Raw genomic sequence first — 16659 nt, 5'->3', positions numbered from 1 at the left:
TTTTTGCTGGTTTAGTGAGATAAACTATCCTAGTAGAGGATTACTGAGGACTTGAGGGAAGGAGAAGGGGAAAGGAGGCTGCAGCAGCTGTAAGATGTTAAATTGGCTCAGCTGTCTTGTGAAACGTCACTGTCAGTCACTGCAGTTTAGCTTTCCTCCTCTATTGTTTAGACTTAAAATCATCTTCTTCATTTCAGTAGTACATTAAATGAACTTATTTTTACATTTTATAACACGACCAGATGTTCAGGTATTTGTTTACCTTACTGTTGTGCAGGATCTCGGCCAATCAGTGATAGTGACATCTCAGATTATGATGTTGATGATGGTATTGGAGTTGTTCCTCCAGGTGCGTGGGTGAACAGCATGGTCCTGCTTTATTCTTCTTCTTCTTCTTTTTTGCTTGTTTGTTTTTTTTTCTTTATAACATTTTGGAATATTGAGGATACTGGTTTCGGAGAATGCATTGTGAAAAAAACAGTTTTCCTGATTATTCCATGGTACCTGTCCTAAATCGTGGTGAATTGAAAGATCCTACTATTCATTCATTGATATTTCTTTTACATATCATTCTTCATATGTGAACCACTGGACGGTTCAAATTGTTTAATTGTTTACTGCGTAATGTTCCAAGCATTATTTAAAATTGAAATTAAATTCAAAAAATCATTTTAAGATAGTAATTAAGATTTCAGTGTTTATTGCAAGCATTTTTTTTTAATTTTGCTTTTTGCTCGAAACTTAGATATAATGCAGTCTCCCATGGACTTTATTGAGAATGCATGGCTGTAGATTAAGATGCATGTAGCATGGCTATATCTTTTATAGTTTTCATAAGCCTTCATGAACTATCATTACATAAATGTTCATAAAGATATACTTGTAGAGACTATCGTGGTTTGACTTTTAGTTCAGCATTCCTTACATGCTGAAAATCTTGAGGATCATTTTGGACACCATATTTTTCTACTTCTGTTTGACTGTTGCCACAAGTCAGATGAATATGTTTCCCAATTGTCCCAAACTAACTGAAGAGTCACTATGTCATTGCCAGCACTAAATCAGTTTTTCTGTGGATCTTCCCGATGAAAATCACTGAATTAAATCATGGTGGGATTTGGAAAGCACTCTATCTTCTTGATCTGTGTTTAAAATAATCTGACAATTTATTTATTAATTATATAACCATACAAATAAATCACATATTTTATTAATGCAATATCATTTTGATGTTTACTGAGCCAAATTCTCCATCCTTTGATATTGACTGGGTTCTTTCCTTACTTTAATACACTTACCACCTGAGTTACTAAAAGGCAAATTTGTTTGGGTATGTCTAGTAATGATATTTGCTTTAATGAAGTGATTAATCTAGATATTTTTACATCAGCTGAGAGAATGAACATTTAAAATTAAAATAAATCATAGGTTCTAAGTATTTTTTCCTGTTTATTATTTCATTTTTTTAGTTGGCAATGTATATAATGGCATATCTGTGTAGACTTACGTTTAAAAGGTTTCAATATTAAAGAATTAAAGCCCCAAAGTATTAAGAATTGGGGCTTTTTTTCAGCTGCCAGTTCTTCAAGGCATCCATTTGCCATTTGAAATAAACCTGTGGTGGGTTGACCCTGGCTGGATGCCAGGTGCCCACCAAAACTGCTCTATCACTCCCCTCCTCAGCTGAACAGGGGAGAGAAAATACAGCAAAAGGCTCATGGGTCAAGATAAGGACAGGAAGATCACTCACCAATTACCGTCATGGGCAAAACAGACTTGACTTGGTGAAAAATCAGTTTATTACCAATCAAATCAGAGCAGGAAATAAGAAATAAAACCAGATCTTAAAACAACTTCCCCCCACCCCTCCCTTGTTCCCAGACTTAACTTCACTCCCGATTTTATCATAGAATCATAGAATAGTTTGGGTTGGAAGGGACCTCTAAAGGTCATCTAGTCCAACCCCCCTGCCATGGGCAGGGACATCTTCACCTAGATCGGGTTGCTCAGAGCCCCCTCCAACCTGACCTGGAATGTTTCCAGGGATGGGGCATCCACCGGTTCTCTGGGCAACCTCTGCCAGTGTTTCACCATGGTAATTGTAAAAAATTTCTTCCTTAGATCTAGTCTCAATCTACCCCCCCTTTAGTTTAAAGCCATTCCCCCTTGTCCTGTCACAACAGGCCCTGCTGTTGTTTTCTCCACCTCCTCCCCCTCAGTGGCACAGGGGGACGGGGAATGGGGGTTGGGATCAGTTAATCACATGTTGCTTCTGCCGCTCCTTCCTCCTCAGGGGGAGGACTCCTCACACTCTTCCCCTGTTCCAGCGCTGGGTCCCTTCCATGGGAGACAGTTCTCCATGAACTTCTCCAACGTGAGTGCATCCCATGGGCTGCAGTTCTTCACGAACTGCTCCAGTGTAGGTTCTTTCCACGGGTGCAGCCCTTCAGGAACAGACTGCTGCAGCGTGGGTCCCCCGTGGGGTCACAGGTCCTGCCAGGACCCTGCTCCAGCACGGGCTTCCTATGGGGTCACAGCCTACTTCGGGCATTCACCTGCTCTGGCGTGGGGTCCTCCACGGGCTGCAGGTAGATATCTGCTCCACTGTTAATCTCCACGGGCTGCAGGGGGACAGCCTGCCTCACCATGGTCTTCACCACGGGCTGCAGGGGAATCTCTGCTCTGGTGCCTGGAGCACCTCCTCCCCCTCCTTCTTCACTGACCTTGGTGTCTGCATATTCTCACTCCTCTCTTCTGACTGCTGTAGTAGCTGTTGCACAGCAACATTTCCCCCTTCTTAAATATGTTATCCCAGAGGCGCTACCACTGTCGCTGATGGGCTCAGCCTTGGCCAGCGGTGCGTCCGTCTTGGAGCTGGCTGACATTGTCTATCGGACATAAGGGAAGCTTCTAGCAGCTTCTCACAGAAGCCATCCCTGTAGCCCTCCCACTACCAAAACCTTGCCACACAAACCCAATACAAAACCATTTTCCATCTGACAGGAAACGTTCAAAAACATTCAGCTGAATGCATTGGACTCTATTCACGGGGTCAGCACTTGAGTAACTGATTCTTACGGAAATTTCTTGGGACTGTGCATGCTCAGGTGTGCCTTTCAAGAATGCATGGGTCCAAACTTTCTCAGAGATCACTGTAGAAAATTGCAAGATTTAGTCTGTAGCAATAGGATTTACAATAAGCTGAGAGTCTCTAAACTGAAATACGAAGGGCCTGGTGAGGAAACTCCTTCTGAAGTCCACCTAATCAGAAACAATCTGGCAGCTGTCCTGACCAAGGACAAATCTATCTATTTTGAGTTTAATGGATACATGTTTGGCAAAACAGCCTAGACAGCATATGAAAATGTGTTTTGCAGTGAGAGCTGGAAAAAGGTTGCCAGTCCCACCGTCTACTGAATTGCTCGAGAATCTTAGGCACAGATTCACAAATGTGCCTGGACACCAAGTTCAGATACGCATTTCTACCCTCCTATCCAACCTTCCTTACTTATCACATCGCTAAATCTTCTAAGACTTTGGATTGCTACCTTCATTTGCACTGAATGAATAGTACAATATCTTCTCCATCTATCAGTCTCCTCTGTTAAAATTAAGTTGCGTGCAAGTTCCTTGTTGTGCTGCAGGATCTTTACCCCTTCCCTCCTCCTTCCCCCCAACACCATGGACCTCACCAGAGTGCACTGCAGCTCTTGTCTGGTCCAGATTTCCCCCACGTTCTCCTGCAAGGTATGCGTGTGGGAGGGAATGACGAATATCCATATTTCCCCATAGTGTAGGATGATGATGCAGCTCAGGTGCACTCTTTAAACATTTTGGCATAGCCTCTATTGGCTTCAACAAGATTAGTCTAGGATTAAGATATTCCTTCTCAATGGAAGTAAGAATATCAAAATTGAGTTTACACGTGACGCAAAAGAAAGTGTTTCCCTTTAAAGGCCCTTTTCCTTCCTTTACCATTTACTTGCCAATGTTACCCACTGTGGTGCTTATATATGATAAATAAGCTCTGTCTTTATTAAAGGTATATTCTTACAGTGGTTAATTTATTCTATTTCTTCAAATATTCAGAAGAGAAGGAAGTTATTTTGCCTTCTTAATATCTCAAGATTTTCACAAAGATTATTGCTCATTTTCTAAAAAACAGACACGTAACTGCAAAATGTAGAAGCAAAAAAGTTCACTTGATCACTACCATAAACTAAAAAAGGAATGATGAAAATACTACCACTAATTTAACTAACATTGGAAATCCTTGAAAGCATAATTTCAAATGTTTTACCAATTGCTAAGGCAAATGCAGTATTAGCATTTAGTAATAACAGAGAAAACTATTTTCCTCGAGGTTTCAGCAGCTGCAAAGAATCACTGCTTGTTGATGAAAGTAGAGACAGCTACATCAAAAATAATGGCACTTTGATATCTTCAAGAATATTTTAAGAAAAGTATTTTTCCTTTGTCATATCACAAATGTGTCTTATCTTTCATATAATTGTACTGTCCTCATTTATTATTAGTATCTCACAGTGATATATATAATTTTTTTTAAATCAGCTCATAGAACTGCTCATAAAAGGAGTTTATATCAACAGCTGAAAGTAACTTTAATTTGAAGCTCAGCTTTAACAGAATTGATTTTTGACAGGGTTTTGTGTTATAGTCACATCTATTTACATGAAGAAAATACTATTTTAAATCTCTTAGCCTGTCCTCATATGAGAGATGCTTCAGTCTCTTAATTATCTTTGTGATCCTGAGCTGGACTCACACCAGTAGTAACTCCATGTCTGTCTTGTACTGAGGAACGCAGTACTCCGGATGTGGCCTTACCAATGCTACGTGTATAGGAAGGGTCAGTAAAGGATCAGTGAAGGATTTAATAAAAACTGAACATGTTCTGAGGCCTATCTTTTTAACCGAAACTTCAGTAACTTTCTTAATTAAAAAGAAAAAAATCTGATATATAGTTGGCAATATCCCAAAGGACATTTTTAATGAGCTCTATAGCTTATGCTATGGGTAACTCTTCAGAACAATTTTTTTTTCTATCATATGTAATCTGTATAAATGGTTGCATTGTACTTACCTTCCTCCTGTAGCAGTAGGGTGACATCAACACAACACTTTGTCATTGTCTGTATTGTCTTTAAAAAAAAGAAAAGTTCTGGTATCAAATATGTGCTAGAACCATTTTCATCATCCATCCAGCTTCCATTTCATGTCACACCTGACAGTTTCCCATGAGCAACTGAGAAACTTCTGCGTAAACTATCATGAGCTTGATTGCTGCTATCATGCTGGTCCATGCAAAAAAATTCTCTGCTCACTCTGGAGAGCACAGAGCCTTTGTATTTGAGGATATGAGGAAATGTTACTGTTGCTGTCACTGTCATGGTCACTATGGAAGTATGGATGCAATTTGACCAACTTGACAATACGTAAGCTAATACTTAGGATAAATGTGAATTGTTATTGCTTTGTCTGTTCTGTAAGCTTTGTGTACATACAATGCACAAGTTTCAGATATTGTTCCCTGGATAGCTTGGCAATAAAGAATATATAGGATAAAATCATTTTTCTATACCAGATTTCTAAGTGTACAGGGTAATCCTAGGTGTATTTTTTTAGGCAGACTAGAGGTAGTCTAGAAATATATTTTAAACTGAAATTTACATTTAATTTTTTTATATTTAAATTAGATGTATTTCAGTACAGTTGCCTAAAGCTTGGAAAGAAGTTTTGGATTCCTTTGATTTTAGTGTTGAATAAATGTAAACTAGTGTTCCTTCAGATAGAGATGACAAGATTTTATCTAAAACAAGCTTGTTTGGAAAATGAGATATCTTTTAGCACATACAGCTTAGATTTAATTATCCTGGGAAAGGGAACACATCTAGCTTTTGTCATGTGTGGTCTTTTTTCTTCCTCTGACAAAAAACCAGACATTTTCTACAGCAACCTTAGTACATGAGATGAGGGAATCTCCACTGAAGTCTGAGGGAGTCCCTTTTTTGCCTCAAAATTTGCACCCAGTCCTTGTCCTGAGATCAGGGAGATCCTCCTATTTCTGTCTAATTTTAGTACATAACTGTAAAACATTTTTACAACAGATAAGGTACTCCAGCATCACAGTGCATCAAAACCTGCAAAACATTGGAGTCCTTCTTTGTTAAAAGGTTGATAAACCTCAGTAGATACTTTCATGCATGCCATCAACTTTTACGGGTCTATTTTGCAGTCAGTACTCAGTACAGCTGTGCTATTAAAAATGCCCATTAAGTGGCAAGCATTTGCTGTTTATGTAGCTGCTAGTGAGCTCTCCCAAAAGTTTTTTCTCCATGTCCTTCTCTGGTTTTCACGATAGTCCCCAACCTTCCCAAACTTGAGTAATGTCACATTTTAAATCTGAGACTATATTAATTATTTTTATTTGACATGTCTCACTCAGTGTTTGGGAACAGTGCACACATGCACACAACATTATGGTCACTGATGTTTGTTTCGGAGCGACATGATAAGTCCTTATTACAAGTGCTTTTCTTTGGGCCCAATCCTACCCTCTAAGATCTATCGGTACTCATACTGCTTCCCGTTTCCCTGATTTATTAACCTCATCCCACCTCTCTGCTTCAACAAATGGAAGAAAAAAGTTATTTTTCATGTTCTCACACCAGCCGCTATACTATGAATTATAAGACATGAAAGTTGGACAAAACCATAGCAGAACTGGCAAAGGTCTTTCTGCATATGTTTTCTAGCTGACAGTAACCAGAAAGTCCATAGTAAAACTGTCTAATCATCTTTTTGTTAACCTTGTCTCCTTCACACCTGCCTTCCCTATCATATTTGTAGTGGTAAATATATTAAAGACAAGAAGGAATTATTGAGGCCAATCTTTTTTTATTTACTAAAGTTGCTGCTGGTGTAAGGCTGGAAGCTACTGCAGGATACTACAGCACCTTGGTGCTCATCTGTTGTCTTTGGATAACTTTTGCTAGTTTGCTCAGTACTATATAAAAGGTGTGGACACGGTTCTGGAGGCTGTGTTATTATAAGCTGTATAATCAGGGAAAACAGTCTTAGAGTTCCTTGGATGATAAATCCATAATCTAGTAGGTCCCTGTTCTCAGTTTTGTGTTACTAAAATAATCTTGTAATCTAATTTAAATGTCTAGAAGTGAGCAACTGAAGTCTGAGCAAATCTTCTTATGCTCTTTTGGAAAGATAACAGGCACCTTTTGAAATCTGTTCGTCTTACTGAGCTTCATTGTCTGTTTTAGGATGGGATTCAAAGTGTGTATCAAGGAAACAGTGTGCTACATGGAAAAAGGCACAGGAATATCAACACTTTAAAATGTACTAACATTCTGCTCATTTTTTTTTTTTAAATCCTATGTAAAAATGAGCTACGAGAAACTTTGCAGTATAGTATTTGGAAAAAATGTTGTGCAGAGTATGCAACACCCAATATTTTATACAATATACTCTAAATGCGCATAATTTTTGAAAGTAGGTGGCTTTGGCCAAGTTTGGTAGAGAATATCTTTGTATTTAACTGAAATAAAAGTCAGAAGGATGCTTTATATGTGAGCAGTCCTGGATGAGTCTGTGCTGCTGTACACAAGCGTGCCTTCTCCATTTGTTACATGAGGTAAACCTATATTGCTTGGATTCCTTTCAAGTATTTGCTACTGTATGACAATTTTGAAATACAAGTTACTCTGGGTACTCTTCCGCAAGTCAGAAAAATATTTCAGTCCTCTCCTCCACATCGTCCAGTATGAAAATCATATCAGTTTCTCTGTCTCTGTACATGTAGACATTTAAAGGTAATGCTTGTAATTTATCCTGGCTGCATGATACGTCGTGATGTACAACAGCTGAATGACAACTTGAAAGTTGTGTAAGCATTTAGATGCGTGTTCCTGGAAGGACTAACCATCTGAATTCTTTCCAAACCCAGACTTTTATTATCTAATTTCTGTTTTTTGCCCTCTTGCCAGTAGGTTATAGATCTAGTACTAGAGAAAGTAAATCTACAACGCTAACTGTGCCAGAACAGCAAAGAACAACACATCATCGTTCACGATCTGTATCTCCTCACCGTGGCGACGATCAGGGCAGGACCCGTTCACGTTTACCAAATGTGCCATTACAGAGGTAGGCACCACAAGTCAGTGAAATGCTGGGTGGTTTCAAGTTTGTATAATCTGTCACTATTAACTTTTCTCTTGTTCAGCAATTTTTCACAATTTTAAAACTTTTTTGTATCTTAATTTAATAGTGTAGTATTTGAACTTGATGTATGCTTTTATTAATCATTCAAGAGCACTCATGAGATGAATCATAACTTTGCAAGACTTACCTCTTCTTACTGATATTTTCTGTGATTCATCATCTGTGTACCATAACTAATATGTAGGCTTGGAAATGTTTTTTCAGTCAGTGGCTGAATCTTGTATGAAGCCACTTAAGTGTATTTGTAGGATAATAAACAGTGGCATGTACAAATTGTATAATAACTATGAATTGAGCTAATTTTGAATTAACAGCAAGCTGAAATTACCAACTGTATTTATAATGTGACATTTTTAATGGAAGAAGTAAAAACACTTTACAGAATCAGACAGTGATTTATAAACCTCTATTTTCTGCATTTACTGCTTTTAAGAGACAACCTATTAATAGAAGAATCTTTTTTGAGCTTTACATTTGTATGCTTTATGCTTTTTTTGAATAGTGCCATACAGACTGTTTAAGCACAAAACTTGACCCACTTGATTTGGCTTGTTTTATCGTGCAGGGCAATAAGCTTTTCTTGCAACTTCTCATGGAACCCTAAAAGTCAGCCAGTTTTTACCAGTGTTTCTTTCCTCCAATTTCTAGGAAGCTTTGCTCTTGAATTACTGCAAGAACTGGAAGTGTTGCACTAGCAACATCATTGCCCACTAGCTGTGGTATTTTACTGAAAATCTACCCTTCTTAGCTGAATTTGGTGTACCAAATTCTGTGCTACAGTACTGTCCTTATCCATTGTTTCTGTGTCTGTTTTTTTGGAGTTCCATCACTGGTCATTTAATACCAGAAATCTGTGATGTTTCAAAGTGATGCTATATTCTGGAAAACCAGCTTCTCCTCCCAGTTGAGAATCCTGGTGATCTTGCTTCTGCCTTTTCATCCTCCATGACATATATACTCTTCTTGTGCGTTGAAATTTTTTGTGCTTCTTAAGTCTCTGCATGCATCCCCCTCTGTTACATCAGTTCTTACAGATAAAGCTATTTTACTACCCATGAAATCACTTGCTGTTACATTTCTCAGTCATGCATCCTTAACAGACAGAAGAGTATGGGTGTACATAAAACAGACTGTGGCACGGACTTATTTTTTTTATAGTAGAGAGAATGAGTGCTCTTCATTCTGCTTTTGCAAACAATTATATGTGCTCTTGTTGTATCTTTCTATCTACAAGCACAATGCACAAATGAAAGATTTCAGTCAATTCCACCCATCCTTTCATTTTATACTTTGAAAAACTAATGCTTCTAGTTCCAATGGCAGTTACTAAACTAAAGGAAGAATCTGCCCTTCAAGTAGTAGTTTCTTTTCTTGTTCTTTTCCATGTGAAGAGAGTTTTAAATTACTGTCATGGAGGTCAAAGCTTACCTGCATTTATACGAAGTCATACCCCTTTTGTATAACAGTTAGTCTGAGATTGATAAAATCTGCTGCAAGTTCCCATATCTTATCCCAGAATTTTTTAAAGAATACTTGGAGATACCTGCAAAAAGTTGACAGCCCCAAATCAGCCCTTTAGAAATCTGGCTATGAATCTACAAATGCATAAAACTTAATTTCATGTGAGGTATAATCAGTTCTTGTCTTATCTCAGTTATTCTTTAAGTACAGGCTTTGAAAATGCCATTACTGAATCCATCAGTGTACACAGAAACAGGCATGTACTTCTAAATAGGGTAGAAATGGCTGCTTTCTATACTTAGAGGTGTTTTTTTTTAATCGTAGGAACCAATATTTTTTTAGAAGTCATATATTAACAATTTAATGATTAAAGACTTCCCTCAACCAACTTGTGCTGTAATCCATTAAGCTGTGTTATTTTTGAGAAAAGAAGATTATCATACATATTTCTGCCTTTCAGGAGTTTAGATGAAATTCATCAAATGAGAAGATCACGTTCTCCAACTAGACACCATGATGCCTCCAGAACTCCAGTTGATTACAGATCCAGAGACATGGATAGTCAGTATTTGTCTGATCAAGAAAGGTACATTGTCAGCCTGAACTTGGAAACAAGTTTAGAAATGTCTTTGTTGGTTTGCCTAATTTTCAAGTATTCAGTAGAAACATGACTGATGGTAATGGGGAAGGGAGAGAAATCATCCTAACTGACAAATCTAGTGTCATGGTTAAATTATTTATGCCTCTTTTTTGGTAAAACTGTGCTCTGGGTTGACAGTAATAGCAGGTATCTAGACTAGTGGTTCTTTTGTGTTTGTCCTAGAGTATTCTGCTGTTTCTTTTATGAATGAAGCCCAGAGATTTTTGCTAGAAAACCATAAATCTACACGTATGCTTTAGCTGTTCTTGTAACTCAGAATTTTTCTGTTTTGGTAGCCAGCAAAATACCAGGGATGCCTTCCTACTAGTTGGGAGTTGCTTATGCTATGGTTTGCATTCCTGTGCTTATAGATTTTGGACATCTATATATGCAGTCTCACAGCATCTTATGTAACATTCTGGTGAACTTGGTACAGTACCCAGGCATAGCAAGGATAGTTGCGGTGCTTGTAATTAGCAAAAATCTCCAATCTTAGATGTGCGACACATACCCATCTCTCCCTGGAATACATGCAGTGGCTACACTCCTCAGAGAATGCTTGGTCTCTCCTGGTAGGCATTTTTTTCAGCTATCTAGGAATATCTTCTAATAAAATGGAAGAAAATGAGAATATCTGTTTAGTTTATAGCTGAAAAAAGTTTAAAAAGGTATTTCAGTTCAGTATTTGGGAAACATAATGATGACAGTCACATAGATTATCAATGTTTGTGGGTTGTTTACTTCGAAAAAAAATTGTATGGCTAAACTATAATGGCAAACTTTTATCATTCGCATATGATCAATTGTTCTAGTAATGTCTTTGGATTTTTTTTTTTTGCAGTAAGTTACTATTTTTTATGAGTAAGGATGACAAAACCTTTCCAAATGATCCAGTAAATTCAATACAAAACATACATTTCATAGTGTTGTGAAAACGTGTAAGGAATAAACCATAAAAATCTCTGGAACTCTGTCCAGTTTTGAAGCAACATAAATATTGAATAACAGATGACTTTTGCAGTTAAACTAGTTCAGTTTTGTATATGGTCTTGCCTGGTTTGCTTTTTTAATGTGATAACATACATATGGGAATTAATGAGTTATTTGGAACATTTTAAAATTCCACCTTATAGGCAAGAAGTATGTACAGAATTGTCTAAGTTGGATTGTTGTATTGAATTTCCTTTCAGAGGTGAATTGAAATGCTTTTTAAATGTAGTAGTCAGATTCAGAGTTAAGCTAATTCAAGTAATTTCCACTTGTTGCAAATGTTTCATGTTACTATTTATTATAAGTAGTGATATATTCAAAAGATTCCTGAAAATATTTATTGAATAGATTTCTTATTCAGCAGAGCTGAAGAGGAAGAGACATTAAAAAGTAGCTTTTGTCAGTAGAAATAAATATAGGTGGTTAACTGTCTAGAAAATTTCCTTCCAGTAAAGCCTTAAACCATGATATAAATGATGATATAGGCATGGATTATGCTTGGAGAGCAGGGCTTGCATTGAGGCTTACTTGGAGATGAGTCATCAGACCAGAGCCACAGCAGCAATGGGCTGCTGGATTTGTTCAGAGGAGTAAGACACATTCTTCAGTTCTTTTCAATGTTCAGAAAACGCTTTTCAGAAGTTTAAAGATCAGACATGAAGGATGTATGTGGCTTCTTTTCAGGATTTAAAGATGAGTCCATGTACTTACTCTCCTTGAGTAATAATCTTGTCTGCAGTGGTCTCCTTTTTCCCATTTTCCTTTTCGTCTTTCCCTCAGATTTCTTCCATTGTGGAGACTGTTTAACTCTTGCAGGTTTCACTGTCTTTCAGTACATGAGAGCAGCATCATAGGGAAGATCAAAACCAGCTTTTGTTGAGGAAGATTCTCTATCACATCCAAGGATTTAAAAAAATCTTGATTCAGTATTATGTATTAGTATCAATAGTGGTATAAGTATTATGTTTTGTTCATTTACTGAACCCGTCATCTAAACAAGTACATTCATGTGGATACCTAACATAAACTTGGTTTGAAAGGTGAGTAATTACCCGATAATTACATGGCAGAAATTGCAGTTGCTGATTATTTTTGATCATTTTCTCAATGATCTGTTATTGGTCCCAAATCAATATTGAATATTCTGAATAGATCTTTGCAAAAATAGTTATTATAGTCTCTTACTAAAGCATCTGGTGTGATAAATTTCCAGTGGAACTGATTTGTCCACTTTTCCTTTTTTATATATATTTATATACATATATACACACACGTGTATGTGTATGTATATATATAAATCTGTTAGGAAAAGCTTTTTATTAGGAAATCTAGCTAAGCAGTATACTTAGCTCTGAGTTTAGGATCATCATCCAATTTTCAAGGACGTGGCCCTTATCTTTTTTTTGAATGTTTCTTTTATTCCTAAATAAAATCTGTTAATGTGAGTACTAAAATACCCACATTAGAAAACACTTGTTTTAGAATAATAATCTTCATTTTAAATGTCTACAAACAAGTCTTAATTTATTATAGAACTGTGAGTATCTTCTTATATTATCGGTAATTACTCTGATGGATTCTTTTGCTTTGTTTTTTTAACTTGAAGATTTCATGGTGGATATGCTATTTTATATCCCTTTTCTGGATGAATTTTATATTACTGTTTGCCGTGGGCCAATTACAATAGATACTCTTTGGCTTAGCAAAGGTAGAATAAATATTAACAAAGTACCCTATGATTTAATGTGGACTTTGCATCTACTTCCCAACACTTAAGAAAATGGTAACTTTTTTCCTAAAATGTGTATTTATTTGTAATTTGGAAACCTGCATATAAATTCTGTCAGTCCTCTGAGCTTATGAAGGGAAATTTTGCTTCAAAAAAAACCAAAACAAAAACAATTCAGTTCACCTTTAATACATTTTGTTGCATCAAAATCAGGCTAGTGGTTCCAGATGCAAAGTTAAATCTCACACGTGACTCACAAGCCATTATTTCAAGCTGCCCAGTTTAGAATTTTAGGTAAATATTACCTATACTGCATCAATTAAATGGGTCATTTTATAATGGCATGAAGCACAAAACACATTGAACAACTGCTGCTTTATCTTTTTGTAATCTTTTCTCTCTTTGTCGCCATAGTACTTCATATGATTCCCTGCTTCTTTTAAAATAGCATGTTTCCATGAAGTTTAGCTTTAATTTCATATTTACAATAATTAGGAGGTTTGGAGCTTGTCCTTTCTAATTGTGTTGAAGTGCGTAAAACTACAAGATTAATTCAAGGGATGTTTCATATCATAGTCATATTTACCATAGGCATAAATATGTATTAATTTTACCATCTTGCCAGCTGTAGCATGTGTTTGGTTACAGTAAATGAAAAATAGAATAGATGGCTCATTTTCTCAATTGGAAACAATAAGAAACAAAAAGTCTAATGGCTGGTTAGCAATTTTTTTGTTTCTTTAGGATTGCATTACAAAACAGTGTCAAGAGCTATGAGTCAGAATTTATATTTGTCCAAACATAATATCTCCAGTGAACATATATTTTTGTTTTTCCTGAGAGGGTGGCTGGTTACTCTTCCCATAAACCGATTTGCAGTCAATTAGTAGCAAACCCTTCCTGCTTTTTCATGTATGGTTTTGTGGCTTAGGAAGAAAAAAAAAAACCAAACAACAATCTTCATTAATTAGTTCATGAGAAAGGAGGTTATCAGAGAAATGTAGCTGGTTTATGGATTCCTTTTGTCGTTAAGAGCTCTGAAACAGTACTTCTGAATTTTAAAAGGAGAAATCTCACAAAATTAGGTGCCACGCTAAAAGGAATTTGTTGAAAATATAGTTACCACAGGCATTTTATGGCTCATATTCTCTAAGAAGTGCAGTCTGGGTTTGAACATTATCAGACTATCTATCTGGGTGGAAGCTTCTTGTTTCTTTTTATGTTTTCATTTGCATATCATTGGCATAACCCATGTCATCTAATGCTTCATAATTATATCTGTTTCACTCACCACCCATCCTGTCTGTGCAGTGAGCTTCTTATGCTGCCCAGAGCAAAACGAGGAAGAAGTGCAGAGTGCCTACATACCATCAGGTAAATACAGGAATTCGGTAATCATGAACACATCTGGTTAGTTGTCTATACTTTGTGTGCCCGACTTTTTTCCATAGCGGTATTTAGTCCCAGTAAGTAAAAAACTTCCTAGTACGTTGTGATCCAGGTGTCAGTTGTTCTTTTTTGTCCTAATCTTGTTTTAATTCAGATCTAGATGTGTATATATGTTTGTGAACTTCAGTAGTAAGGATTAAAGCAGTTGAAGAAATTCTGATTTTTCAGTTGTATTTTGTGGTAGATTTTCTGTCTACTCACAGAAGTCCTGATCTCCCAATGCATGACAGTGTTGTTATAATTTCAAACACTCCTTTTTAGTTGTTTTTATGTTTTCTTTTATTTGCATTTTTATGTTTATATTACAAGCATGCATAAGCCAAGAATTTTTACTTGTTGTGACACCTAATCTCATGCTGATTTTGGTCACTTGTAGAGGAAGGAACAGTGATTAATGAGGGCTCACTGGGAACCCCAGATTTGAGGGGTCTCATATTACTTGTTTTTTCATCTACAAATTGTGCTATAAATTAGATCCAGGCATAAACTTTGTAGTTTGGGCTCATTTTCAGTCTTCATTAATCTCTCGTTCCAAAGCTTGGAGCTCCCTGTCTCAACTCTTCCCGATGTTGTAAAACTAAACAGGACTGAAATATCTTTATCTAACAAATCTAACTCCCCCCTCCTTTTGTTTTCACCACATCTGTTAACCTTGTTAAAAATACATGTCAGATTATGTAGAAAACCTTCCAGTTAGAATCAGTAAAAACATAGTTTGAAGTTGAAGTAGTTAACCATTCAACTACTTCAACCAAGTAGTTCACCATTTTTCTGTTCGGGATCTGGGTGTTGCTAAGAGTTTTACTTTTAAACTTTTAAAACCATGTTGTCTAATACACGTATTCATTTACTTGGTGTAGGATTTTCCCCTACAGAGTAGGTTTTTTTTTAATATGCCTTGGGTTTCTTTAATTCTCTTCATCAAATTTGAAACAGCATCAAAGATGCTGTGATAGGGTTCTGTTACAAGGCACAATAGTATAAAGGTAAAATAATAAATAGGAAAACTTTCAAAAAAGTCTGTGCATCAGTGAAGCTGTTAAATTAAAATTTAAGTTTTCATTATCAGCGGAAAGAGTTTCATTCTCATACTTCAGCTAAAAAAGCTTTTTCCTCAACATTTTAGGTTTTAAAGGTTAATCATTTATTTCACTCCCTGTTATTTTATGTCAGTTTATTGTCATATAATAGCAATTTTTCCTGCCTCCTTCCTATGGCCTCTCTCTTTCTGCTGCATCTCCTATAGCTTCATTCCCCTCCTTGCCCCCAGCTCTATGCTTTTCCTTTCCCTCTTAAAGATCATAATTTTCATTAGAATTCTTCAATGACAATGCTTGAATTCTCATGTAATTCACGAAGTAAATGTTGTATTATGAACTTTTGATGCACTTTGCCCAGCCACTATAGATTTCCAATAGTTTTACAAATCTACTAACCAGTCTGGCCAGTTAACCAGCTAAAAATTATGCATGGTCAGCAATAGAGTTAGGTAAGAGCTACACTGAATTCAGATACAGCCCTTTCTTGCCTTTTTCCTTATTCTGATTATTCCTGGTTTTTTTAATGATCAAGAAAAGTAACAAATTCACCCCTTTTATAGTATACCATTACTGTTACTTTAAACAGAATGGTACTTTTATTAATGTATTGAAGGTGAATATAAGGGCAGTAGAAGACAATACATTGATTTTTTTAAATTTAACTCTGAGACTTATACAGCCTAACCCAAGTTTGAATAATGCCCAGAAAATTGCCAATATCCATCCTTGACTGAATAATCTCAAAAAACCTTTCAACAAAAATTTGGTCTGCACATTGGTTGCTATCTTTTGTCCTTTCTCATTTGTAGTGGCCTGACATGTAATCATGTTAGAAACATTATGAGGCTTTATCCTTGTTTTCTAGACAGCTTGCTGAATAATGTTTTAATTAATTGTTGAGACAGCTTCAGCTTAAAATGGGAAAGAAATGTTAAGGGTTTCATGTTAAATGAAAGAAATATTAATATGAGATAGTCCAAGCGACAAAGTTAAGATATATGGTTAGTTTAATACACCAGTTTAGAATAATACTAGTCCTAGCTGTCTACCCTGTCCATCTGTATGCAATTATTGACTGATAGCTGGAATGGTGG

The 16659-nt window shown here is 36.4% G+C and overlaps 1 protein-coding gene across 1 annotated transcript in view; it reads left to right on the top strand.

Annotated features, from left to right (window-relative positions):
• Nucleotides 1-16659, top strand: part of RIMS1 (regulating synaptic membrane exocytosis 1) — a 233975-nt gene that overhangs the window by 91543 nt on the left and 125773 nt on the right. Inside the window, exons 14-17 of the mRNA XM_009333153.1 lie at nt 278-349; nt 8022-8178; nt 10178-10303; nt 14388-14450. Coding sequence (XP_009331428.1) covers nt 278-349; nt 8022-8178; nt 10178-10303; nt 14388-14450 — 418 coding nt within the window. The remainder of the gene's footprint in view (nt 1-277; nt 350-8021; nt 8179-10177; nt 10304-14387; nt 14451-16659) is intronic.

This window comes from Pygoscelis adeliae, unplaced genomic scaffold (genome assembly GCF_000699105.1).
Source record: "Pygoscelis adeliae isolate BGI_AS28 unplaced genomic scaffold, ASM69910v1 Scaffold57, whole genome shotgun sequence".
NCBI lineage: Eukaryota > Metazoa > Chordata > Aves > Sphenisciformes > Spheniscidae > Pygoscelis > Pygoscelis adeliae.
Note: the sequence above shows the minus strand (reverse complement) of the source record. Positions and strands in the feature narration are given on the sequence as shown.